At 41.7% G+C, this 27939-nt stretch overlaps 1 protein-coding gene across 2 annotated transcripts in view; it reads left to right on the top strand.

Annotated features, from left to right (window-relative positions):
• Window positions 1-27939, top strand: part of LOC138060901 (small conductance calcium-activated potassium channel protein 2) — a 208769-nt gene that overhangs the window by 116395 nt on the left and 64435 nt on the right. Inside the window, exons 2-4 of one of the 2 annotated variants that reach the window (XM_068928203.1) lie at window positions 16388-16583; window positions 16880-18003; window positions 18236-18331. In XM_068928203.1, the coding sequence (XP_068784304.1) occupies window positions 16553-16583; window positions 16880-18003; window positions 18236-18331 (1251 nt within the window). In that variant the 5' untranslated portion in view covers window positions 16388-16552. Of the gene's footprint in view, window positions 1-14277; window positions 16584-16879; window positions 18004-18235; window positions 18332-27939 lie in introns of those variants that run through there. The other variant, XM_068928204.1, reaches the window with a different exon arrangement.

Raw genomic sequence — 27939 nt, 5'->3', positions numbered from 1 at the left:
CTTTTTTGTCTTTGGCTTAGCCATGTGAGGGAGTACAATAAAACAAAGGGAGTATGAACCAATGTCCTATATATTTATAGACTGGATATAAATAGTCCAGCTGCAAATGTTGGTGAAGTTCAGCTTCTTCATTTCTTCCTTATTTTCCTTAGACTCGCATGGTTACAAGGTAAGCACAATTATTTTTGTGTAGATTGCTACTGCCACTCCTGTTAGATGAAAGAGAGAGAATTCAAAGGAGAAATGAATATATAAAGTGGATTTGGCTTATCTTTCATTAATGGAATATCTCCACTACAGAGGTGCTTCTCTTTTGGTATGATCAGCATTTCTCAACGCTGTTCCTTTTTTTTTTTTTTTGTTCTTTCTCTTTCAATAATCCTTCATATCTTCCCTGTTCATATGATTGAAATCAATACTATGGCCTAAAACTACCTCCCAAATCCACTTTACTGAGGGAGTAAAGGAGTACAGTGGAAAAGGAAAAAAATCCTAAAATCTGAAACTTCTTTTTTTTTCCTCAGCAGAAGAAAATGATAGGGTAAGAGTCCTTTTTGAAAGGTGAAGGAAGATGTTGCATGACAAATACTGACCAGCTGTCAATTGAAAAGTGACTCAAGGACCATATTTCCTTTTTTTTTTTAATTCAGTCAGCTCACAATTGCATATAGTTAAATAAGCATAAAATTCAAGCTATTGCTGCCATATGCACATAGGATGACAGGGAAACTATTCCTTTTGAAAAGAGCCTATTTATTTTTCACCTTCACATCTGGTTGCTCTGGTTATTCAGCCAGCTTAGTCATGTGAATAGTCTTTCTCTAAAATCAGAGCAAAGAAAGCTCTTTCAGGATTGATTGAAGTCTCCTGAGTAGTTTACTGGAGGAGTCTCTCTGTTTGTCCCCTGACTGTAGTCACTGAACTGAGTTGCTGTGACTGTGCAGCTGCTTAGCCACCTTCAAACCAGCACTCCTGCTACGGGAGTATCTGCATTTGGCAGAATAAAGGTACACTACTTTTTATTGCAAAGTTTGTTCATATTCAGCTACCATTGTCCTTTATTTCATTTACTGACAGTAAGGCCTTGCTAGAAGAGCAGATAACATTACCCGGGCTGCTGTGCGTTATCTTAGGACTTACAAATATAATCTTAAAGCCCATATGGAAAGAGAAGAAAATTAAATATTCTATTAAAAAATAAGGAGTTTGAAATGTTTTGATAAAGTAACTCTCTCATTCTGTATCAGTGAACAAAATGTTGTAGTATATTTTAGTGCCTTGGCCCTGCCACATAATAATCTATTTTTGTCCTTAAGAAAAATTATACAGGAGAAAAAGAAAAGTAATGATTCCTTACTGCAAAGAGAAGTTGATTTCAGGGTCCTAGTTAAATGTCTTTTTAAAATCCAAGTAAAGTGTATCAAATGATTCTCCCTTGTTAACATGCTTGTGTTGATTCCTTCAAGGAGATCCATCAGATTTTTAAAGATGGCCCCTCTGTAAGGGGAAGAAAAAAGATGTTGATTCTTCCCCAAAATCATGTTCATTCATGTGTGTATTCTTTTTTTATTACAGTTTTTACTCATTTTCACAGTCCAGAGATCAGGTTTACTGGTCTGTAGTATCACATATCTTCCCAGGAACCTCAGCCACTTTCCAGTTGTCTGGTGTTGATGCAGTTTTAAGCAAGAGGTTATATATTCTGCAATTAGTAATTCAGCTATTTCATCTTGAATCACCAAATGCCTGGGTAAATCCTGACCTATTTTCCCCCCCTTTAGCTGTTTGTCCCATATCCCCTTTTACTGAGAAATCGATATGAGATAAGTATTCAAAATGTCAGTCTGGATCCCTTCTTTATAGTGGACTTGTTAGAAAATATAAGGTCGGGATTTGAGGCTTCAAGGCCTCCATCACATCTGCTACTTGATCATGCAGATGCTCTCTCTCCTATCAGTTCAGTCCTTGAGGCACTTCATTTTGGGGGTGCCTAGGACTGAAATCTTGCATGTGGTGAGCAGTTAGGCACCGCGTTTGTGTCTGCTCAGAACGAAGCGATGGATCCTGACTGTTTCTTTTACATCTCTCACCATCCGGGGCCCGCTCCTGTACGCATCTCTGTAGCTCACTAACTATAGAGTTGCTCTTCTGCCCTCACTCCCTCTTCAAAAAGAGAGATGCTGCTACCTGTTCCCCCAGGTTCACTTATTTAATAACTTAAGTTTTTGGCCTGTCCCTTAGGTTTGGCTGTGAGACCATGCTGCAGGTCTCGCCTATGTGATAACGTCTTAAATCTGTCTCTCCTCCCTCTGAGCTGAATTCTCTAATTGCCAGAATATAGGATAAGGTTTTCTGAATTACTCTTACGGTGAACAGAATAATTAAATAGCCGTTGCAAAGCTCTGCAGACTAATGGCTGAGGGAGTGATTTGGGACTTGGAAACCTGGTTTCCAGCCCCTGTCCCAGTGAGTATTTAAAGTATGGTCTGTTAAGAGTCCGCTAGGTGAGTGGCTTGAGCATTGCGCTAAAAGTCGTGCATTAAAGCTCCTCAAGCAGAGGAAGATATTCAGCCTGTTTGTTCTGCATCTTGGATGTGTGCGTTGACCTGGCAAAGCTTGCCACAGGCCTCTCTGCATCCTTGTCCTCCTTTTCCCATCCCGACCGTGTTTGGTGAGGAGTGAGGGTGCCTGCTGTGCCTCAAGCAGAGGTGTGGAGCTGGGTGTCCGCCTTGTGTACTGGCTGGTGGCATTTTCTTTCATGAATGCCTCAGTCCCTCCGATGGCAGTTGTCTATTGGCTAGGTCAGGTCCCCATGCAGTGGCGTTGCTTCTGCAATTTCATGGTTAGATAACTAACTCTTCCCATGTATTGTATGAAGTCTCTAGTTGTAACCCCTAACTGAAGGTTACGGATCACATTAGGTGGCTAGATAGCCGAAAACTGTTACAGTGCTGAGCAATAGAGCATTTAATTCTATTGCTGATGTGGTGCAGAGTTGTTAACCTCTGTGGAAAGAACTAGAGATTTAAGTGATGCTCTGTGGAGCCAAGCGGGTACTTAACAGGGAGAAATTTCACTGGATAAACATTTTAGATTTAAAACATTTATGTTCTAGTGTAATAGACTTTATCGTTTTACACAATTACTGTATAGATGTACTCAGCTGAAAGATAATTAATGTAAATCATGATTAAGAAATCGTTCTACTAGTAGGAAATAGTCTGAGACCTTTAATTTATTCTGTACAAGCTACTGAGCAGCTATTCAAAACAGACGAATCTTGAAATGAGAGAGGGTATTCTGGGATACATAGCATGTATTTTCCTACCCTAAGTGAGCATCTTTTCAAATTCATTTCTAAACCTGGGTAAATACAGATCCAAAGATAAGATTGTGAGGTATTGTCGAGGCCCTAATCTGGACTGTCTTCTAGCAGTTTCTTTTGCCAGTGGTGCTCAGCGCTTCACTTGTCATTGCACAAGTACCAGGACTCTGACACCTCTTCAGCCTAGCTCAGACATGTACCTTGTGTTAAACTGGCTCACTGGAAGAAGCTGGCTGGAGACTGGCAATTTGGTGGCCAAAAATGACCCCTAACGGGTTCACTCTTGAGAGAGGCAGAGAGACAGCCTTCAGAGGAAATGAGAACAGTGAAGAGGGATGTTGTGACAGAAGTTATACTGATATACTCCTTGCCAATGGAGAATAGCTTTACCTAGTTGATTGTAAAAAGCAGAAGTTTAGAACCATGATGGACTGGAAATGGTGTTGCCGTCAATATAATGTCGGTATGCAGGAGCCGTGGAAAAGAGAAGTAAGCAGTCGATTTGTGATTTGAGTTTACTTATACTTATGCAGAGTTAAATGATGAATCTTAAAATCCATCCGTGACCTTATTCTTTCATTGTGCTTCAGTTAAGTAAAATGAGAGGGGTTCTCTCTAGTGAAATAGATGCACGGGGATAACTGCTTAGCATGGATAATTTTTGGAATTGCACAAAATTTGTTATCAAATAATTCTTCTGTTTCTGGAGAGCCTAAGATGCTACGCTGTGCCAATCAGCTATATAAACCTAAATTAAGGAGGTGCTTTCTGTGAGGAGTATAGGAGTCTTTTTCTGCTTTGAATCGCCTTGCCTGTTTCATTCCTGAAAAGAACATGCATTCATGTATAATTAAGAGCACGCTCAGGAACGTGCTCATGCAATAAGCACATGTTCATGCAATCCCTTTATGCAGCAATTCAAGTGGGGTGTCACAGTTGGACAAAACTAATACCATTGGGCATGGTTCTTTCACTTTTAGATGCAAATCTCTTGGGCTTCTCCTTAAAAGTTCTTCTCGTTCTCATGTCTTATTTGTGTCCACCCTCGTAATGTGATTGAGAAAGTACTTTCCAGTTCTCTAATAGCTCTGCCTTCAGGCACTTACAAAGTCTTTTCATATATTCATCGCTCTTCCCTGAATTAGCATAATTCCAGTAATCTATTTTTAATATGATGCTTATATTCATTTAATACTCTTACGTACTTTAATGCTACAAGAGAACAAATACCAGCATGAGAAACAGCAGTTCTAAACCAAAACTACTGATCAAAGCTACTAAGACTTCTCAGATTTTTCACTGAACACGTGTTCAGTATCCGTTTTCTCCATAATCGTATGAAAGATACTGTCATATCTATACTGTTTTTAGGAAAAGGCTTTACATCCAGGGAAGTAACCTGTGTTAGCCTGCGCTGTCACTGTTCCACTACTTCCTTCAGATCTGGAATACTTGCACCCTTCTGCCTAGTACCGAAAGATAAAACCTTGGTCTTGAACTAAGGAACAGTTCTAAATCTTTGTGTTGCTATCATAGCAATTCTCTTAATTTTCAGAGCTGCTGAGCACCTGCACATCTGTCTGTCCGTTTGACAGAATGGATCAACTAAGCAGTTCCAAAAGATTTGGCTCACAGCCTTTACGGGTTTGATGTAACTTGCTGAGTGCTTGAGCCATGTTCTTCAGAGATGAGAGAAATAAATCCCTCCCCTTGACTGCACCGCTCTGTTACGCATACATTAAGAAAAACCTGAACATTCAAAAGCCTCCTGAAAAGTACACTGGGTTAATCTTCCGCACGTGCCTTAACAGGATAAACTATGTTACCCTGAGCTGTTACCTACTTATTAGGAGTTCTTTGCTTGGACATTCTAGATAAGCTTGGCTTAAACAAATGATTATGGAGAAGAGTTAGGAATCATGGGGAAACTACTGCTGTAATATAGCAGGAAATGAATAATTTTTAACCTGAGACAGAAATATTACCTGCCACTGCAGGTAGCTCAGTGAAAAACCTCAGGATGTGGTTAAAGCCAAAGATGCGTAAATAATAGGATAAATACTAAAAAGGGGGATATTTTTATACGTTTTAATTAAAGACAATGCTGTACCTTCTTTGAAGTGTTGCACTGGACATTTCATTTCAAGAAGGGTATTTCAGTGCTAAAGGAGGCTGAGAAAGGAATAATTTGCATCGGCAAGACATAGAAAAAACTTGCGGAAAACATACTGCATGACCTCCTAACTTCTTAGCTTTTTTGAGTAAACTTCTATATATTTGCACCTCCTAACGTTATAAGAATAGTGGTTTAAATAAAAGGGACTGAAAAATAAAAGACATGATATAGAAAAAACAGAACAGAACCTGTGTCCTTTCTCTTGCCAGAAAAGTTAGTGGCAAATAAATGAAACTTTAGAAATGGGAACATTCAAAATTTATAACGGGATTCTTTTCCATAAAGTTGAGAACCTTTGCAAATTATTGTCTTTATAAGCCTGAGCTTTTAGCTCGAAGAGATTAAAAGGCAGCTCAGGTATCAACTTAGTTTTATAGCTGGCGTTTCAAATAAGAAACTTTAGAAGGGAGATCAAACCTCATATCCTCTGCTCTCAAAGCTGTGAGGAGCTGAGCTGAGCTGGGTGCATCCTTGCTGATGGGCTGTTGCACAGTGGAGAAGTGCTTTCGAGGGGCCTCCCACCAGCAGCAGAGCTCTGCTCCTCGCAGCTCCACATCAACTCGTCTTTCTTAACTGATTACCGGGCTACTGTTATCCTAGTCACTTAAAGCCAAGCTTGAATGTGTCCGCGTTATCCTGCTGTCACCATGTAAACACCAAAGGGGACAGGCTGTCCCCGCATCTGTCACCAAGCCCTTGCACAATCCCTGCTTAGCCCCTGTAGAAGGCAGGGGACCAGGGTTAAAAGTGAGCCTGGGCGCTGTCTCGCCCCAGAGGTTTCGAAGAGGGGCAGGACCGGTGCTCAGCGGGCCGTATCTGATTTTCTAGCACAGAGCACCAGAGTAGGCACTTTGCAGACACGGATCAAGTTTGTAACAATAAAAAAAAAAAAAAAAAAAAAAGACAAGCTTGCTGGTAGGATTGTTCTTGAAAAGAGCAAGCGCCTTGCATCAGCAGGTCAACTTTTGCTGTTCAGGACTTATGCCAGAAATGATATTTGTATTCTGCATGGATAACAGCTGTTCCCCGAGTTTCTCATTGGCATTTAATAAGTGACATTCTTGCTTTTTAAGAAATTCAGTGCTGGTGGCACATCGAATTCAGACAAATCCTTTTGTATGCATATTATATTTCTGGCCAAAACATCACCTCTCATTCTTGTAATTACACTTTTCAATTCCCCTGTCTCCAATTTTTTTAAACATCTGCTGTCACATCTATTTTGGAATTGTGGCTTTTTTTATCCCTCATTATCATTCTTTCCACCTCACATAGTTCATCTCTGTAGTTCCAGTATTCTTTCATAGTGACTGCAGTCTTATTTTCCTTTCTAGCTCTACTGTCATATATTACTTTCATATCGCAAGTCAGAGACCAGCGAGCATACCGATCCACTTGAGTGGCTTTTATCCGGTTAAAGAGATTGTTTATGAGTATACGAGGGGGCATTTTCATATAAAGTCAGGCTTTGCCTCGTAGTAGGCGTGAGTCCCCTCCACACCCCTCTGCCAGTGTAAGACATGCGTATTCATTTTTAGTGCTTTGGTACCTCTAACTTCCCAGGCCGCTTGCAGTCCTGAAGCTTCAGGTGCAAAGGCAGTCAGAAATATATTGGCAGAGCTCGTGCCTACCATACAGCAGCCACCTTTCTGCAAATATAAGCCGCTATGTTTCATCAGAAAATGACCCTGAGAATTGTTAAGCCTTTTTACTATTGCTTCACATATTTCACTTGCTGTAGATTTATGAACCTGAGCTAGATTCTGCATTTACATCTGCCACTGTCTTTCAGGTCAGTTTTCGAAAGCAAACATTCAAACTGCGTCTACCAAATAGACGTTCACATCTGCAAAGAGATGCTTGCGTAGAAAGACATGAATGGTTGTCCCCCGAGACGTGCATTTGGTCTGTGTAAATAGCTGCCTGTAGAAATGAAAGCTTTGCACTTGAAATAGAGTCAAGCAAAGTTGGAAGGAGTAAAACTGTGTGAATAATTTATTTTTCAGCAGGAGAATTCGGAAGTTTAGGTTCAGATCAAACCAGATTTAAGCGCCCTTTTTCATGTATGATTAAACTAGAAGCTCTCAACATGTAATGTTATTCAATTAAAAAAAAAAAAGCTTTTAGGTGTTGTAAGAAAAGGAAAAGATATGAGCAAATAATTTGAAGGTAGGTGGCATTATTCTCGCCCTTATGCAGTAGTCCTGTTGTTAAACTAGTCACCGAGGGCGCTGCAAAGCCCGAATCCCTGTGCTGCTCTGCCTGGGGGATCCTGCCCAACAGCGCATCACAAAACGGTCCGAGCAGCGGCATTCTTGCGCCACCCTTCCGGTACCGTTCTGTAGAGGCTCGACAGTTATTCACTGGTGCAGGAGTGGAAATTATAGTGTTCACCTTCAAATCCGAGCTGCCAGATTGCAGAGGCATGACCACTCTTGGAGCCTTTTTTTTTGTTTAACGCTAAACGTTACAGCCTCAGAAGGAGAAACTGAAAAACTTCTGTTCTAATCTGCTCGTGCCCGGAAGGGAACCTGTGTCTCCTATAGCCTGAAAACTGTTGGAACGGGGATTACTGAATGAATAAGCTAGTTATTTGAAAAAACGGTGCTGGGCTTTATTTATTTAGTTTTACCAACGTGATTTGAGAAAAATTATCTCAGTCATGAAACGGCTTGGGAGCAGTCACTGATTCTTTGAAAAATGTAGTATCTGTCAGGGAAAAAATGTCCTACGTGGTTGTCCCGCTTTGGAGGAATTGCAGTTTTAACCAGGTATTTGAAAAAGTGACTTTCCTCTAACTTGCATTGCGAACATATTTGGCAATGTTACTTTTACTCCTCCTCATAGCTATTTGCAAGCTTTATGAAATTGCCGCAACACATACCTTTCCAGTCTTGCCTATTTTGGTTGATAGGGCTTTTGTTTATGCAATAGCACTGATTAATCTAATAGGCAATGAAGTGTAGTTTCTGCAAAGTCATACTGTTTAATAGTAAATTAGCTGTCCTGTTTGTGGCTATCAAAAAATAAAGTAGAACCAAATAGCTAACTTCTGTAGAACAGCCTCTGGGTAGAGAAAATAAGAAAATTTAACCCGGACAATTGTGATATTTCCTTCTTGTCACTATGGAATACTGCTTTGGGAATTTTGTGCAGGAGTTTAAGTAGTAAATTTCTGGTAAATCAGAGAAAAAATAGTCTAGGCATTGAGTCTAGGCACTTTTCATGAAAAAACATAGCCAAACCTCTTATAATATGGCATTTACTTTTTTCTGAATCACTGCCACACTTTATACATTATAAATAAAATTATGTACATATTTTATTTCAAATAGCATTTTTGTTTTGTCTGTTATGCAAAAACATTGTCATAAAGCACAAATCATAAAAAAAAAAAAAAAAAAAAGCTTGATGAAGTTGAAAAAGAACTTGCTGAGTGGTACTGAGCATCATTCTCGCAGAGGGTCTGTGACTGGGTCTCTTCATTTCCTAAGAGAGGATTCCAGTTCCTATTCCGAAGAGAGCGGCAGGTTCTTGGCTAGGTTTGTGTTGTGTCTGGCGTACTTTTGTTCTGTCTGACTCAGCAAATCATCACATATTTCACGGCTAAACAACAGTAAGGGGAGGGATTGGCTGTCCCTTCCCCCAGCTAGATTGCAGCTTGATTTTTTTAGGTCCTGCTCTCCGCGATGGAGTGAGTGTCTAAGCCTGTGCAAGCTGGCGGAAAGGAAAAATCACATTTTCTTACCTGCTGTGTTTAGGTGGAGCAGAAATACTGATACCTTTATACCCAAACACGTTACGTTTTAAGAGGAGAACACAACTGTTGATAATGCTTAAAAGAAAATGCTTACGCACCTACCCTATCAGGAGGTAGTTCAAGGCTCTGAAAGCTGAATAGGAGAATCATCAGTTAAATGTTGGTCTTGAGGAAGCATCCCTATCCTCAGTTCATACTCTTGAATAGCTCAAGCTTTGCATACTAGCTTTTGTAACCCCGCTAATTCATGGTCTTGAATTCTGCAGTAGAGGTCAGGTGCCCAGAAGCGAGGTGTGCAGAGGTACGTGTAGATGTTACAACATCTTCATCCTTCTGAGAGTACCGAGTGTAATTATTTGTGAATACCGGTGTGGACAACTGTGTGCATCACTGAGTGGTATGTGACATTTTGACAACTTGTCACTCTCAACATTGCTGACATCCATATAATTTCCCCAGATGGTACAGGGAGGTATCTTACCTATTTACCGTATTTCTTCTGTGATAACAATCATGAAAGAGAAAATGGTTTCCTACCATGCCTATGGGTGGCTTTCTTAACCAGAGGATATCTAATTCAGTTTCTGTGAGACAGACAAACTAGTTTTATTCAGACCAGCCTGATCACTGTTACATTTTTAATACTAGGAAAATTAGTCTGAGAAGGAACTTCTAGGACATATTTTATAATAGTTACAGCAGAGACTTCATAATTAAAGCTAGAAGACCTTTTCCATTTTAAACTTGATTTTGACCTTCCAAAAAGATACAGAAGCCAAAATGCTTGTCAGAAGTGAAGAAACCACACTTTCCTTATATTTCCTGTTTCTGCATCAGGCTTCTCTAATGTAGTCCCTCTAGCAGAGTATGTATTTTGAATGTGTAAAGTTGTAGACAGAATGAAAAAAGCGGTAGTTTTTCCTTTGAGGAATGGTCTGGTCGTCCTACCTTTTTAAAAGCAGCCTACAGCGTTACGTGTATTTTAAAATGTCACTCTGTTAATACAAGAGCTACTTAGTCTAACGTATTGTGTTTCAGAGATGATTTTTGCCCAGCTGGAATGCAGGAGATTTAGCTCTATGGCAGTGTTTTTTGAATGGGTTAAGATTTTATAGGCTATGTGAAGAATGTTAATCCCCTTCTCCTTAAACTTAGTTTTTGTTAAAACCATCTAGTCTTTTTCTCAATAGCACAGTTAATTTTTGCTTGGGTAATATGGAAGTATAGGCTATACAGGAGAGAAGCAAGAAGAATTATACTTCAGGGAACACAAATTTCCATAAAGCCTTCTGGCACGTACAGTTCCTCCTGCTGGATCTCTCAAGTGCAATTAAAACCTACAGGAGTCAGTAGGTACTTCAGAAGGGACTGGATGAGATCCTTTGCCCTGATCTGGTAGATGATCTAGCAGGGAAGACGGGCAGCTTGGTCCCATTTCCTCAGTAGTCTTTCTTACACAGAGGCTAGGCAAGAGATTATCTATAGCCTTCTGAGACTTTCCTCTCTTCCATATATAAGTGGAAGTCTAGCCAAATCACTTGTGGGGAAATACCTCATTTTTTCCCCCTTACTTGCCCACCTTTTGTATCCATTAGTTACATAAGAAAGGACTATCCCCCTGAAGAGTTGTTAGGTTGCTGGGCTTTTCAAACCAGAGCCAGCTTGTAGCACAGATTGCTTTTATAATAGCCTACAACAGCTGAAGAGCAGCATAAGTCTTCCCTGTCTTCCATCATTTGAACTGGAGGTGCTGTCAGTCACCATAAAAATAAATGCCCTATCACCTCTGCAGTAGGGAGGATGGTAAAGAAGACCCTGTTATGTGCAGGACAACAAGTCGAAAGAGATAAGGTGGAGGGCAGTGGAAAGAACGAGGTGATGCAGACCTGCCTAACTAGGAAGGCAGAAGTGAGATGCTCTTCTGTCAGTCGTAGCCCCATTCCGCTGCCCCAAACTCATTCCCCGAGTCAGCCATATCAGAAATTAAAAATCCAACCACACAAATACAATTAAGTCTGTATCAAATAGAATGTGGTACCACAGATGACACAAAACTGGACACTGGCTTTCATCTCTTCCTCTGCTTCCATTTATTCTGCAAGCGTATATTAACTTTGCAAACTTGTTGAAGGTAAAATTTCTACAAATGGGGCCACAACATATAATGACATTTGTGTATAATATGAATATATTCAAAAGGCTGTAGGTATGATTTAGCCATGAGGGTAATAATAACAAGCTGATGGACTCTTGTGACCTGGATTTTAATATTCTGTAGAAGTTGTAGAGTCTTTCAGGGCATCAGAACTGTAGGAACAAATAAAACAGCCCCCAGTAAATACAACCAAGGAAGCAACTTACTCTTCATACATATTTTGATTTGTGATGGCTACTGACTGTAGAGATAAGAACCTTTTATATAGTGCATTTAAGATTTGCAATCAACCATACACACCATATACTTATCATCTGATAAAAGCAAAGTCTGTTATTCATGTTTTACAGCTTAATAAGGTATCATATTATTAAGTATACTAGGATGAATTTTCCAACTACAATGCTGGTACAAATCCATGATAACTATGTTTTGATGGTAAAATGAAAGCACTGATGATAAAGTATCAACGGAAAAAATATTTATTTTCCAAATACGGGCAAATGACACTTAATTACTTGGAATCAATTGCTACGTGATTCAGAAGTATGACATATTTTATGGGGATGAGTGCTGCTAAGAGCTTCAACTTGTGCACTGCCAACTTTACAAGGTATGGTATTATATTTAGATGTAAACCCTGTCTCACTGGACCTAACGGGTCAAAATTCTTCAAATGCTGCATTCTGTAATGCCAAGAGTAGGGTCACGCACTTGATAACCCTCTCCCTCACCCCAAGTCTCTCTTTGCTTTTGCACAGGCTGAAATAGAAATATTACGTGATATTATTATACCAGTGATTGCACCGTGTTAAAGTTCTGTTACAAAACTGCACCAAACTGTGAGATAATAATAGTCAAAGGGTAGTTAAATTAAAAATAACGTAGTAATCACCTGCTGAGCACCTGCAATGGCTGTGCACAATAGTATTGAAGCTGATGCAATTAACTAGATAAGAAATTCCTCCTGGGTGACAGGATAATACCCCCCTGATAATAAGACAAAAAAACCAAAAGCAAAATTTTGTCTGCCTGATCTCCAAATGCTGTAAAGACCTCTAGAAAGGGTGGATAAGTGAATTAAGGGAAGAAATGCTTTTCCTAGCTGTTTTGCAGATCCCATCCAATATTTTAACTTTGCTTAATTAGTAATAAAAAGTTTTATCAGCAAAAAAACTAAACCCCCCTGCCCCATCCCTTTCAGAGGGCCTGTTTACCGCAAGAAAGGTGTGCGGCATTTCTGATTTTTGTTCTTATTTTTTAAGCTGCACCCCCTTTAAAAAAAAAAAAAAAAGCACCCTCACATTTGAAAATCTGGATCAGAATTTTAAAACTGCCAATGCGGTGCCCTTATTTTTTGCTTGTCCTAAATGCCCCTTTTTAACACGTGCTGGGTTTGTTCTAAAAGGAATTTGCTTTTTCACTGGTGATACGCTGGAGGAGCAGAGGAACGTGCAGATTGGTGGAAGAGCATGAAATCTAAAGCAGAAACTGTAAAGCATGCCTCCTCCTAATACCTTGTTGTATTATCTGCATGGAGTCAGGGTTATCTGGTGTTTCCTCTCCTTCCCCCCCCCCCCCAACTGTGGAACCGTATGAAAAGTCCTGGAAGTCAGCAGAGGGCCAGCAGGGATGGGATTCCAGCTAGAGCGCATAAATAAGTGGCAGAAGTTGCCGGGGTGAATGTCAGAGCCATCTGGTGGGTGAAGCCCTGCCAGATGGTATGCAAAAAGGTAACTTGCGCGTGTGGCTCACATGGTTAGTTTTCATCTCATCGTCTTGGCAGCCGTACTGCAATCGTTTTGGCGTTGTCTCACAAAGCATTTTTATTGCTGCCTGGATACCCCTGAATGGTCTTGTGATACCCTATTGCAGTCTGTGTTAGCTCTGTTTTTCTTAACGTGACTCTGCTTTCACTGAGTGGCATCTTTCTGGGTACATGCTCAGCTACATGCTTGCTTGCTTGCTTTTTTTGAAGTGGACAAGACTGCTTTTCTTTCAGTGCTTTCCAGAAACTCCTAGGTCTTGTGCAGGATATGCTTCTGAGGCCAAAATGCTGTTATAGAATAGAATTTCCTATTCTATTCTGTTTTATTTTTTTGTATTTCCTTATTTCTGTTTTCTATCTATCTTTTCCTATATCTGTGGACATTTTTACAAGTGCAAAACTCTCAGTGACTGTAACGGGAGTCTGGCATGAGTAAGGGCAATAGGATAAGAGCCAAATAGCTTTCTAATAGCTTTTATCGTAGCCTGTAGGTGTTGTATCTTCTTTGGATGTTGTTATGTGAGACTTTAAAATGACTAGCCATTAGCTGTCACTTCAGATATAGTGGATTTTTTTGTTCTCAGAAATCTAATTTTTCCTATGTCTGTTGAGCTTTCTGTCCCACTACTGGTATAGCTTTGTTCAACGCAATCTATCTTGTTCTTGCAATTAGTGGGTTTGGAGAAAAAGAAAATCTTTTCCAACCATCTCCCCTAATAATCATTATCAAATGAAATCTGCAGTAATTGTCTCTGTCCTTCTCTCACAGACTTCTTCTACAAATGAACGCAAGTATATATGTGTAAAGTTTCTTTGGCAAAGCAGCAGCAGGAACTAAGATAATCAGTAAGAGTAGTTCCACCCAGTGTATAATGAAAAGGTACTAAAAATAAAAAGCCCCCAAACCCAAAGAGATAATATTTGTTCCATAGGGGTTTCCTCTTATTCCCATCTTAGTAAGTGTTAGCAGTTCTAAGCTGCCCATGCTAATTTCTTGGTGATATGAAAGAATATAACAATTCAGTTCACATCGATACTTTATTTCTGAAATTAAATACACTCATTTGTAAAAGTGAACTTTAAAAATACAGGAAGGATGTTTGTTAGATTAAATAGCATCTTTGTATTCCAGCTCACTTATTACTGTCGTAGAGAGGGAGGTTTGCCTCTTTAGCTATGAAGAAGCAAACTGTCACCAGTTCTTACTTTAGACCTTGAAGCTGTGATAAGATACCCCAAATTGTACAACGGAACTGAAATAAAACCTCTAACTGATTGGTTTTATAACATGCTGTGTGATTAGTATGACCTCTTGTGTTAAACACAGGAACATTCATTTGTTTATTGGCATAATGAAACTATCAAGCAGGTAGATGAAATATCCAAAAGCTAGTAACAGCAATGTCCTTGCCCAGTTCTGCAAATCAATAGGCTATCAGCAGTAGATACATTAAAGCTGGAATTTGTAGCTGTTACATATGCATTAGAAGTAGACATGCAGTCATTTCCCCATATAAAACAACAGCAATCTTGTATTCATATTGTAGTCTACTAGGATTTTTAAAAGATGAATTTTTTTTCACAATTCTAATGAAAACCTTGCATGGTCAGAGTAGATGAAATTCCAGGACGAATCCTTGTTGACTTCCAAATAATACATGCAGATTTACAGATTTCTTAGTCCTTCATGCTGAACTAGATCCTGAGGACTTTATCTTGTGTTAAAAAGAACACTTAAAAGAAAGTATATTTAAGTAAACATTAAGGACGTGACATGTACAGAGAAGGAAGGATGAAAGCTAAGCATATCTGAATCTTTAATTAACTTTGTAAAGCATATATTCTGACAGGACATTTGTGCAGAACTTTTATATACACCGTGATCGAAACATATTTTCTGTAAGATTTTCTGATTCGTATGTGTTTGAAAACACAGGCAAAAGAGGACCACTGAGACAGAATTATAGCACCGTGTTTTTTACAAACAGATAATGGAAGGTCTGAAACTGTGTTAAACGGCATGTTCATTCTTAAAACTAAAAGCTTCCTTTTGTTTTTGGTCCTGGATGCTTGGGAGAACTGACTGCAAAGGAGAGCATCCAGATGCACTTTAGTATAATTTAAAAGTGCAGACTGATGTATTTAGAAAGTGCTTTATCATTCAGGAAAGAATGTGTAAGTGAATTTTTATTCAGAACTTTATTGTTAATACAGTTGTGGCATATCAGAAGGCATTATGATGCTATATATTATATACACCCCTATGTATGCGTGTTTTTTCCGAATAGCCTACGTTGTGTAAGCGTACTCAGAGATTCTAATTGCTGGTCACTTTGAGAATAATCTACCTATATTTCTGAATCATAACGTTTACTGCGTTAGTGAGGGTTGATTGTGCATACGCAATACTTGCTTGCTTTAAAAGGTATGTTTTGGCTAAGAATTAAGTAACTGAAATCTTATAGCAGAGCATTTTTAAAAACTTAGTCAGTCATAGTACCTCACCCAAATAACTGAAAATGCGAGCCCCTCAAGCCTGCAGAGTGTCAAGGAAACTGAATGCTGTGTGAGATACAGAACTTACACAGGTGTAGGCTTTTATCCTAGAAAGGCTCGGTGAATTTTGTCTTTAATATCAGAGAGAACCTGAAGATGTAAAGAGACCTATGCTATTAGAGTGCAATTTTACAGCTGATTTTTCAGTCTGCAGAGACAGTGATGCCTGACTGGAGGGGAAAAAAAAGGCCATGTCTTATAATCTCAGCTAGGCAACAGGAATGGCATAGCTATAATAAAGTCAATCACTTACCTTTTTCATGATTCTTTTCTTAAATAAATGCAGTATAAGAGCCTCTCCCGTTCAGACACTGCTCTGTCTGAAGGAGCTGCCAGAACGAATTATTCAGTGAGAGTTTGGGGAGGAAGAGGAAGGGGAAGGGGGGCCCCAAGGCAGCAGGTGAGCAGTTCAAAGACTGCTGTGGACCGGAGTTTCAGGAAGCCGGATCCAGGCAGAAGCTCAGTGACTTAGAGCAAGCGCTCCCGTCTCTCTGGCAAGCATCTGGTAACCCACTAGACTAAGTCTCTAACCTCCAGGCCGCCCTGTAGAGCCAGCCGCGGGTCTGAGCCCCCGTGGAGCTGCCCGGGACTAGTTTCTGTCCGTCGGGGAAAAGCGCGGCCGACAGAAACCCTCCCCTGTGTTACAGGTCTGAGAAACATCGGCACCAACTGCGTGTGAGCGGACGGCGCAGGGCGGCCCCGCGCTGACGCACCTCGGCAGCCTCCCGCCGCGGCCGGGCCCTTACGGCGCCGCGGTGTCTTGCAGGTCGGCGGGGCGGCGCTGGACAGCTCCGGAGCGCGGCGCGGCGCCCATGTTCCGGCGGCGGCGGCGGCAGCGCAGATGTGAGCGGCGGCCGGGCCGGGCCGGGCCGGGGAGGGGAGCGGAGCGGAGCGGCCACGCGGGGCGCCTCGCCGCGGCAGCCCCTGCCCGGGGAGGGCGATGCCGGGAGCGGGCGGGCGCGGCCTCCCCGCCCCCGGGGAGCCCCCGGCAGCCCCCGGGTTTCCGCGGGGCGGCGGGCGGGAAAGCCGCGGCGGCGGCGGGATCCCCGGCGGGCGGGCGGGCGGGCGGACCCCTCGGCCGAGCTCCGCCCCGCCCCGCCCCCGCCGCCTCACGCTGCGGCTTGTCCCCCCCCCTCCAGGTGACGTGATGCCCGTTGTTTTGGTCCGCCCGACCAATCGGACGCGGCGGTTGGATTCTACGGGAGCCGGGATGGGCCCTCGGTGGCGGCAGCAGGACGCTCCCCTGCCGACCATAACGCATTGCGCAGGGCGCAGCACCGCCTGGTCCTCCTGCGGCTTTAACGGCGCGGGCATGGAAACCCCGCTGCAGTTCCCGCCGGGCTTCTGCGCCGAGCAGCAGCAGCAGCAGCAGCAGCGCCCGCCGCCGCCGCCGCAGTGCCAGCCGCCGCCGCCGCTCGGCCAGGACAAGCAGAGTCTCCTCCAGCAGCAGCAGCAGCAGCAGCACAGCCCATGCCTCCAGTGCAACAACTGCGCCTACTACGGGGCTGCTGCGGCAGCAGCGGGGGATAACCTGCCCCTGCTGCTCCGCACCTCTTCGCCCCTCTCGGGCGCCTTCCGGACGCACTCGTCGCCGCTCTCCTCCGCCGCCTCCTCCCGGCAGGGCAGCCAGCTGAACGTCAGCGAGCTGACCCCTTCCAGCCATGCCGGCTCGGCCAGGCAGCCCCACCAGTATCCCCAGTACCACCAGTGCCATAGCCTGCAGCAGCAGCAGCAGGCAGCCAGCCCCAGCAGCAGTGTCAGCAGCGGCAGCGCTCACCACCACCATCACCACCACCATCACCACCAGCAGCAGCAGCGCCGGGAGAGCAACCCCTTCACCGAAATAGCCATGAGCAGCTGCAGGTACAACGGCGGCGTCATGCGGCCGCTCAGCAACCTGAGCTCGTCCCGCAGGAACCTCCACGAGCTGGACTCCGAGGCGCAGCCCCTCCAGCCACCGCTCGCCAGCCCCAGCCCCGCCGCTGCCGCCCCAGAAATCGTGGTGTCCAAGCCCGAGCACAACAACTCCAACAACCTGGCGCTCTACGGCCCCGCCGGCCCCGGCCCGGGCCCCGGCGCCCCCAACAACGGCGGCAGCAAGTCCAGCAAGAAGAAGAACCAGAACATCGGCTACAAGCTGGGGCACCGCCGGGCGCTCTTCGAGAAGCGCAAGCGCCTCAGCGACTACGCGCTCATCTTCGGCATGTTCGGCATCGTGGTCATGGTCATCGAGACTGAGCTGTCCTGGGGCGCCTACACCAAGGTACCACCCGCCTCCCGCTGCTGCTTAGGGCCTTTCGGCACCGGGCGAGGCGACTCCCCTTCCCCTTCCCCTTCCCCAGCTAGCCATAGCCGGGGCGACCCCCCTCTCCCGGCTGCTGTTAGGCAAGGCGACCCCCTGTCCCTGGCCTGGGCTGCTACCGTGAGGTGTCCCCAGCATGGGGCAGCCCGGTACTCGCGGGTCTCTGAGGGACACCCGTGTCTTCCCTTTGCAGGAGTCGCTGTATTCCCTCGCTCTGAAATGCCTTATTAGCCTCTCCACGATTATCCTGCTCGGCCTCATTATCGTGTACCACGCAAGGGAAATCCAGGTAATGCTTTGCTTTGTGAATTACTGGGGGTTGCCGTAGCAGCAATTGCAGAGTCAGTTTTTCTGAAGCTGTTGCTGTCATAAGTACTTTGTGCTTCCCGCGGGTTCAGAAAACGAAAACAAAAACAGTCACTTAGTGTTTCCCAAAGTTCAGTGAACGTATTTCAGCCCTGGGGAGAAATATGATAGGCTACATGACATATGCGTGCCAGGAAGCTTTGCCTGCCAGGAGCTGTTACCTGCAATTATGCTGTAGGATCAGTTTGTCCCGAGGTTATAACACGCTTTGTCTCTAACATACCTTTTGTTTTCTGTAGCAGTTATAGAGCAACGGTCTTTTATTTCCCAATAGCTAAATCTTATGTTGTGTGTTTCCTGTGGATGACAGGCTTAATTGTCAGGGAAAAGACTTCGCTAACTTCTGGGTATGTAATCTTCGTTATGCTTTCTCAGAAACTAGCATGCTCTAGGAAAATATTTGAAGAGATGGGGAACACTTATGTTGACCTTGTTTTATTTAGTGCAACAGAAACTGCAACCACAGTGGAAACCTCCAGAGGAGGTGACAGAGGAAAACTGTCAAGATGGGTAGGGCTAAAGGTAGGGGGCACGTAATGATCAAAGCCATAGAACAAGTCTAACAGATATTATCTATCCTGCATTCAGCTTTCCTGACTTCTGATTGTCTTTGATCAAGAGATGGAAATTTGTGATTTTAGCTAAATTGAACCGTGTAACAGTTTTCAAAGTTTTGGAGTGAAAAATATCTTATCCATAGATATGTTGGTGCTTTTGCTATTTCTCTTTGGAGAGACCTTGGGATGCTGGCTGGAATGACAGTTTTCAAGGGCAAAGACGACTTTTTCAGTTGTACCGATTAAGAAAAAAGAGAAATTAAGAATTGTACACTTCCCTCCTTCTATGCAAATCAGTACCATAGCAGTTCTTATGTGAAAAGGTACCCTAGTATTCTACCTAGACTAATGTTAAAGTATTATGTTACTGAACTGTTTGCCAAATTGGATCTTGCCCTGCGGTCTTTACACATGCAAAACTTCTATTTCTGGCACAGAACCCAGTTTCTTTGCATTAGTATCAAAGATGGACAACTGCTTGACCTTATTGTACTCAATAAATAAGTATTACTGTAAAAGAATATCACTAGAAACTAGTGGAATACTGATGAAGAGGTTTCTGTATTTGTGGAAAAATAAATAAAGGTAGCTGCTGCAGTGTGGGAGCTGCCTTCTCCAGTGTAGCTTACTGTAAGTGGTGCTTGAGGAGCTAAGAACAAAGCTGAAAAAACAAGCTCTGTAAGAATTTGGATTATTTTATGCATTTTCCAGAGACTTTAAATATGAAATCATATACAAGGTAACTAAGCAGTTATGGGTCTCTGTACACATCAGCTTACAGTAAGTTACTCCAGCATTTATATTCAGAGTATATTATAGTCTTTCAGAGATTTGTTATGGATCAGAAAAGACAATCTTTTTAAAAAAACTCAGTTGCATTTCTTTGATTTTTTTTTTTTGTATTGATCATATTAAAGAACTTCCTCATGCATGAGACTTCATGGAGAAGTTATTCAATTGCATGACTTAATCAAGGTTAATGTAGTTTTCAAAACTGCAGGTTATAGCAACATACAACAAGCATACCTGTTTGTAAAACAGTCATACCCTATGTTTTTGTCTGAAAGACACTGTGGACTGCAATGATCGTGGCAGGGGCCAGAGTAAGCTGGAACTCCAAGGGGCTCTTATTCATTTTGAAAATGAAAGGGAAGTTCTCTTTTCAAGGAGACTATTGGAAGGAAAGAGCATTGTACCACCTCTAGCTATTAGGTATCTGATAACTTTTTAATTTAGGCACAATATGTTTGTACACATCCACTTCTTAAAAAATAAGATGAAAAACATGCAGAGCAACATTTACATCTGTCTTTGGTGATGAACTTATGCTACAGCTGAAATCTGCAGAAAAGAGGTACCTCCAAAATGCTTTAGCTTAGAAATGTGCAGAACTTCCTCCAGGTTTAAAAGAAAAAAAAAAGTGTATAAGCCCCATAATGTTTTTTTAAATAATCTTAAAAGCTGCCTTTTTTCTGAAGGGATTCTTCTAGGGTCAATTTCTCTAGTCTTTAATTCAGACAAATTGCCCTCTAAGTGCAGTGGAGTCTTCCGTGAAGGAAGTCTGTAGAATCATGCCCGCAGATGGTTGGTTGTGTCCTGGAGGACTGTGTACCAGCTATTTGTTAATCCTGTTCAAATCTGGTCATTCCTTTTGATTTTTCTCTGGAAGGTACTTAGACTTAACCAGTAAGTATAGTGTAAATTAGCAGGAATTCACTGAGAGAGCACATTGTGTTGTATGGAACAGGAGAGCATCAGCACGCTCTGCTTGCAGTGTCGTATGTTTTACAGTCTGATAGAAGCAAACTTGCCAAAAGAAAAAAACAATTTCTTCTATGAAACATGAACCAAAATATGTTGGGGAGTAAGACGAAAGTGTAGCAATTACTACCACTTGCAGATTTAATATTTAGAAGCACCTGGCAACCTAAAATACCCGCTAACCGAAATCAGCTTCTTCATTTTTTTCAGTAGTCTGTTCCATTGATTTCTTGGTAGGAAGGCTGAAGAGCCATGCTGCAAGCGAGCCTATGGCAGTGCCTAATGGCATAGAAGGTGACTGTAATCTTTCTGTTTAAATGACCTTGCCTGTGCGTTCTGCTTTGACAGCAAATGGTCAGTTAAACCGGACTAGGAGTTAGCCTGTCCCAGAGGTGCCCAACGTCCTGTTTTGGAAAGGAGGTTTCGTCAGACTTACAGAGCTTCTTCGCAAGAGCGTTACATGGATGCGAGACAAATGGGCTTGCGGTGTTTTTATTTTTATCTTTATTTATTTATTTATTTACTGGTTAGACTGTAGTTGCTAAGCAGTGGAGGAGCGGCGGCCCCTTGCGCCTGCCGGGTGCGCGGGGTCTTGCCCGCCGCCTCCCCGTTCAGCACCGCAGACAGCTCCGCGTGCCGTGCGGCGGCGGGGCCCGGCCCCGGGGGCTCCCCCAGCTCCCCGCCAGCTCCCCCGCCACGCAGCCGGGCAGTGCTCCCGCCGCCGCCTCCTCGCGCCTGCAGCCTTTCCGGCATGGTCTTCTATGCGTTCTTAACCGGTTAGCAAAACAGATTTCATTTATTTATTTAATTAGTTATTTTAAATCTTCCGAAGAAACCTGCCCAGCGTTTGACAGGTCAAAGTCTCCAGAATGGTGTGGCTACAGTATTTAGACCAGAATCACTGTTTGGATGCTGCCTGGTCCTGTGAAATATCTGAAATGTGAAAATGTGTGGGTGGTTTTTTTTTTTTTCAAATTGTTTTTCAGTGATTGCAGTGGATTCGTTGTTCTGTTTAACTCTCAGAGTTAAGCAGGAATTGCTATTATATTTATTAATGTGAGTTATGTTAAGACCACAATAAAATCAGATGGAAACCAGGTAGTTTTAAATGATGACTCTTAGCTTACATTATCATTTACAGAAAAGAGGAAAAAATCTACAAGCCATACTGCCTTCACCTCCCTCCCCCCGAACAAAATCAAGTAAGCAACAATAATGATGTTGGACTTAAGTATGGTGACAACTCCAAATCTGTGTAATCTCCTTTTGGTTTATTGTTGTCATGCTTGTAATATTGTTAAAAACGTCACATTTGAGGGATTACGAAGTACTCATTACTCTTTCTCTAGGCTTGTGTGGTTGTTGATTCAGTTCTTCAAATAGTGTCCTTTGTTTGGAAGGCCAGTAGGAAAAATATAACTCGTCATTATCCCAGCCTAGATCAGGTATTTCTCTGACTATTGCTCCAGTTGAGGAATACACGTTTGAAGAGGTGGAAGAGGAAAGAGCTAAGAAGACAACATCATCCAATTATCATTATAATGTATAAATTACCCACTTCATGCATAAACAGTTTGTTACTTCATGGTATTTTACATAATTAAAACAGCACAATACAACATTATTAGAACTGTTGTTTCTAGATAACTGATTATTCCATTCCACCCTTCTCTAATGGAATTCATTGTTAAATTAATAATCAGGTGGAAGTTAAGAAACTTTTGGATAACAGTTTGCATGGTAAAGCTTAAGTTGTATTACCTTTACTGGGAAGTAGACATTGCTGTCTCTCTCTCTCGTACTGCTGGGGATGGAAATGCTTTCTAAATGTGCATTCCGAAGTTTTACTGGCACTTTCTTATATCACTCAGAACAAAGAATTAAAGCCCAAATTCTCTAAGGTTTCTCGTAAAATGCCCTTAATCCCTTCTCTTGGGTATTCTGTCACAGCCTGGTATTTCTTCAGAGATGATTCTTACTGGGTAGGAGGAATGTGTCCACTGGGAAGTTTGTGCTTTGGTGCTGGAAAACTTAAGAGTATCCCTTCTGTAAATAAACGTTGCCCTTCTATTGCCCTTTCTGAATAATGGTAACCTGTGTTTTCCTGGACTGAATCTGAACCTCTTCTCCTCCTTTTTCACTGATACAGATGTTCTTACTCATAGAAAAAAATGAAAATTGTTGATATTTAGCAGAAATGAGTAGAAACTTTCAATTTCTTGTATGTGTATTGAGGTAGAACTTAGGTAGAACTCCTATGGACAGTCATGCAGACTTCAAAGTTAAGGTTAAGCCACTGCTGTCACAGCAGAGTTCATTTTTAGAATTCAATCCATCACTTTCCAGGCCTCCAGGGAGAAAGTACCTTTAGTCCCTCGAGCGTTCTGAAGTGGTGGGAAAATCACGTGGTACTGATTTGCAGTGAAACACTTTGAGTCTTCCTTAACTTTATGGAAAATTGCCACTGATGTGAGCCCAGACATCTTGCTGAAGAGTCAAGAATCTTTTCACCTTTTCTCTCTCTCCCCTGAAAATGAAGAGGAGGAACAGGCCGTACTAGGAAACAGCAGTGAATATTAATAAATACATTTCCTGACTTATTAGTTAAATAAAGTCCATAATGCATGATTATAATCAACACTGTTTATGGAACTTTAATTATCTTACTGGCATCAACGGAAAGTTCTTCAGTGAAAATCCTGCACTCAATAACAAATATGAAGCTAAACTCTCTTACGGTTTCCTATCACAAGTAATAATGAATATTCCACAGGCCAGATTATTTATTTGTTTATATCTGCATAATCCTTTTGCATTCACCATGGTGATACATGTTTACCTCATGGTGTGTCGTGTTGGAAGTCTGTTGACTCTGTGCCGAAAGACACAGAATCTAGCTTGTCTTTGCTTGAATCATCAGGACTAACAAATACAGACAGTAAAACCTGTTGCTGCTGTGAACACAAATGAGGTAGATTAAGAGTTAGCACAGAAAGCACATCTGTTGAATAACACCTGACAATCAAGAAATAAACTTTGAGTGGTGATTTTATTCTGATCTAAATGCTGTTGAGAATTACTGAAATTTTTCTGTATATTTTAATAGGCCTCAGATCAGATGATAGCAGAACTTACTATGTGGCAGTTTTGGTCCAAGGTACAGGAGCTTCTTGCGTAAGGAATCTAGAGAGACCATATCCTGTCAAATTAACACTTCAGAGTAGTTGCATGGTAAGTCTTTACTTTTAGTTCCGTTCAGGACATTTTTGAATAGACCTAGGAGAAGTTACAGATGCCCAGCATCTCTGAAAATCAGCACTCTAACGCGTAAGGCAGAGAAGGCAGCGTGGAGAATCCTTTTGCATTGGTCAGGCATCTAATGAAAAGCAACTGAAAGCATTTGAGGCCTTTTGCGTTTAGGATAAATGTAGAAGATGCTCATTTCCAACAGCCTCCGTTAGGATACAGGACGAGGTTGTCTCCCCTGGTCAGGCTGTTGAATGGTTGGCCTGACAATAACTAGCATTGGTCGTTCAAATGCACCGTTGTTCTGAACGTTTTTTAATGAGGCCATTCAAAGTTCGTCCAGACATAGTAGTACATAATCAAGTGTGTGTAAACGTATTCTGGCTTTGAGTTTGTTTTGAGATATGTTTTTTTGAGCAGAGGTCAGCACAGCAATAGCTGCTGTGTAGGACTTGGGAGTATTTATGAAGCTGTGTGGAAGTTTTTGTACAACTTAAATCAGCTTTTTTTCACCCTTGATTTTGATGATAAAAATCTTTGTCACGCTCCCTCACTGTAGGATGAATTGCTGCTTTGAGCCTCTGTAGCTCCTTTTAAGACATAAATTACCCTGAAGAGAGGAGGCTATAATTGATCTTTTAATAAGCTTTCAGGTAAGCTAGATATATTGGTCATTGTGTGTTTCTTTTATTAACGGGGAATAAACTCTAAAGCAAGCAGGAAAACAAGTAATTTTGTGAGGAAGTAAATTACAGCTCTGCTCTGTTGAAAAGGGAGAAGTTGCACAACGTGAGAACATAAAGAAAAACAGTATTTAATATCACCTTTTTGCTTTTTTTCCTAATAGTATTAGCTACATTACACTGAAAAGGTGGATGGAAAAGCTTCCATTCAAAAGATGTGACACATGAAATATTCAGCAATTTTACTTCTAGTGGGCAGTGTATTTTTAATGAGGCAAAACAAAAAAAAAACGGTTTTGTTCAATTATTTTAACTTTGAAAGGTGCATTAAGCAATTTCTTATGGCTGTCACGAGCTAAGAAGAGATTGTCATGGCAGCATGTTCTACAGCCTTGTCTAAACCCTTGTCTAAGCTCAGTAATAAAACATAAACATTTTCACTTTAAACCAATGTACCTAAACCTAGACTTTTGCAACCAAAAATGTTCACTTTATATAATACATCTATGCTTTATAGAATACTGTGTAAATATAGTTACTGGAAATCACATATTTGTAGCTTATTGGTTCATTGAATCTCTTCCCTTGAGCAGTCCCTGCAATTGCTCTCATTCATCTTTCATCTGTGTGAAAATAGCTCTTAATAAAAATAGTTCTATACCAACATTTTAAAAGCAAAAAAAAGGTGTGGAAGTTCCGTATTCCTTTAAGGTTGGATTCTGAAGAGGGATATGTGCATCTTTTAAGAGGCCTCCTTATCTCATTGATTTGGTGGGGAGTGTAGGACCTTTCAGAATTAAATCCTCTTTGGAGAAGTAGTAAACCTTTTCATGATAAGAAATACACCTGTGAGTTCTGTATAAACTTAAACTGGTGGCTAGGCCTTAAATACCTTGCATTTGTATTTTAATGTTGCTACACTTAGTCTTTTTAAGATTAATTCACTCTGGTTTTTTTCTCTAAATTGGCATATTTACTTAAAGAAAACCCTCTCTGCCACAGTAGTAGCAGTAGTACCTTCAAAGCTTTTGTTCCTGTTAATGCTGTAGAGCCATCCTGATGAAAAGGGGAGAGTTAGGTTCTGTGTTACGTGCTTGACCAACAGAATTGTTTGTTGAATTCTAACTGAACACGTATGACAAAATTATTTAAGGCAATAGGTGCTGTGAGGGTCATAATCAGGGAATTAAAAGGCTGTACACATGTAACTCAAAATATAGTTTGTCCTGTAAAATCTCTAGTACTGGTAAAGACCTACTGATAAGGACCAAGATGCCCAAGGACCTAGCTTGATACTGAATCTGGGTATTTAGAAGGGGGTATCAGAGGCAAAGGAAGACTTTTTACTTGTAAGAGAGCATATTTGAAATAAAAATGATTGAGAAATAAATGTACATGGCCTCATATTCATAGATTGTATTGTCACCTGTGGGAATAGAACTTCCTGAGCTTTCTCACCTGTAATCTGCAATAAGTATAGTTCCTTTCCTTGTAGTATTTTAAGTGTAGTGGTGTATCTTTCAAGAACAGTTATACATCAGTTATGTGCTTTGATGGGTAGATGCAAGTTAGCCTGTAGAAAAAGAAAGGCATATATAACAAGCATTTATATTGCATTTATCGTTGTCAAAGGGAATTACTTGAAAGAATCCTCACATTTTTTCTGCCATGAAGCTAAAATGATAGCTTTACAAAGGGAAGGCTGAGGCTAGGAGTTCAAGTGCTTTGGAAGTAATCTTGGAATGGCTTCAGCTCTACATTTGAAGCTCAGGCTTGCCTAGCTCGTAGTCTTATCCTGAGACCAGTCTTTTTTCACATAAATAAGATGCTGCCGTTGTCAACCAGCTATGGCTATAATTTCCAAGAACAGCCGGCTGTAGATGATGTTCCCAGGCGATGCAATGTAAAATGAATGCTGTGCTCCACAACATATCCTAATCAGATACTGTTGGGGATCTTTATGAGGTATTTTGCTCCTATTACCATTGTTTGTTCCAGCTTTCGTAGCACTGCAACTTCTGTCATGTAATATTATTGCAGGTATATGCAGTCATTCACATCTGCCCATACCCCTGACTGTAAGGCCTTTCATGAGAATAAGGCATCGTGAACCAGTACTTCAACTTCAGTCTCTTCACAGACGTGAAGATTCATCCCAGGCTGTGAATGTTATTTTTTGTTTTGAGACAAATCATTATGCTTTTAAGACTAAGATCTGCTGCAGCCAGGGAATGAGGCATGTCTTAGTTTAAAAACAACAACAATTGCATAGTAGCTTTGATTCAGCGTGTAGCATGACACCCATAAAACCTGCATGCACAGAACTCTGCTTTCAGTCTGGGAAACTAGAGGCAGACTGAGATGTTCATAGGTGCCTAGACACCCCATGGTAAGTTGTTTCCCAGCTGAAACAAATAATGTGATTAAGAATAGCCATCACTGAGCATTTACTGATAGTACCTGAAGTTCGTGTCAAAAGTATTGTCAGTGAATTTCTACACACCATTAGTTTTTGGGTTTTTTTACACCAGCCATGCTCATCTAGGTGTGTTTCAACAAAATACGACTTCAGAGAAGAATTCGTATTTGTGAAAGTGTCTAAGTTAGTGGGATTTTGGGAGCATTTTAATTTAGAGCATCTTCATGATATGCTAGGGGTTTGATCCTTCGAGCCCTCTCACATCAAAACTATATTAGTAACAAAAACTCTTTTCAAAGAGACTTGGGAATTCTTGGCCCGACATGGATTCATGGAAAAGCTAAGGAGGTTCTCTTCCTATTCTTTCTTTCCCCAGGGAGCTTCTTGCTGGGGTAGCTCTAAATTGTGTTTTGGCTGTGCAACAGCCAGATTGTGGCCGCATCTATTCCTTTGATTGTAGGATACTGCTCAAGTGTTGTTCTTGGGCTGTGCCTAAGGAATGGGCTGGTACAGGAGAAGTTCTCATCCATCCAAATTTCAGTCTGTCTGAAAATGTACTCCATGACTACTGCTACAAAATATGATCCTCATCTGAATGGTATCATGGGGTAAAGTGGCTTTACAATAAGTGCTTTTGTTCTCATTCAGTTTGGGGCTGTATGGCACAAGACAATAATTTCCATTCTCTTATGACTTCTGCAGTGCGACGGCTTAAAGTGGTAACACCCTTACACAGCAGCACAGATCTGTGCTTGGCCTGAGGTATTTCCAGTTCAGTTTTCAAATATTTATAAGATAATCTAATGGCAAGATGTGGAAAAAAAAATAATATGAAAGATACGGCCAGGCTGCATTCCAGATTTGG

The sequence above is a fragment of the Struthio camelus genome, chromosome Z (genome assembly GCF_040807025.1).
Source record: "Struthio camelus isolate bStrCam1 chromosome Z, bStrCam1.hap1, whole genome shotgun sequence".
Taxonomy (NCBI): Eukaryota; Metazoa; Chordata; class Aves; order Struthioniformes; family Struthionidae; genus Struthio; species Struthio camelus.
Note: the sequence above shows the minus strand (reverse complement) of the source record. Positions and strands in the feature narration are given on the sequence as shown.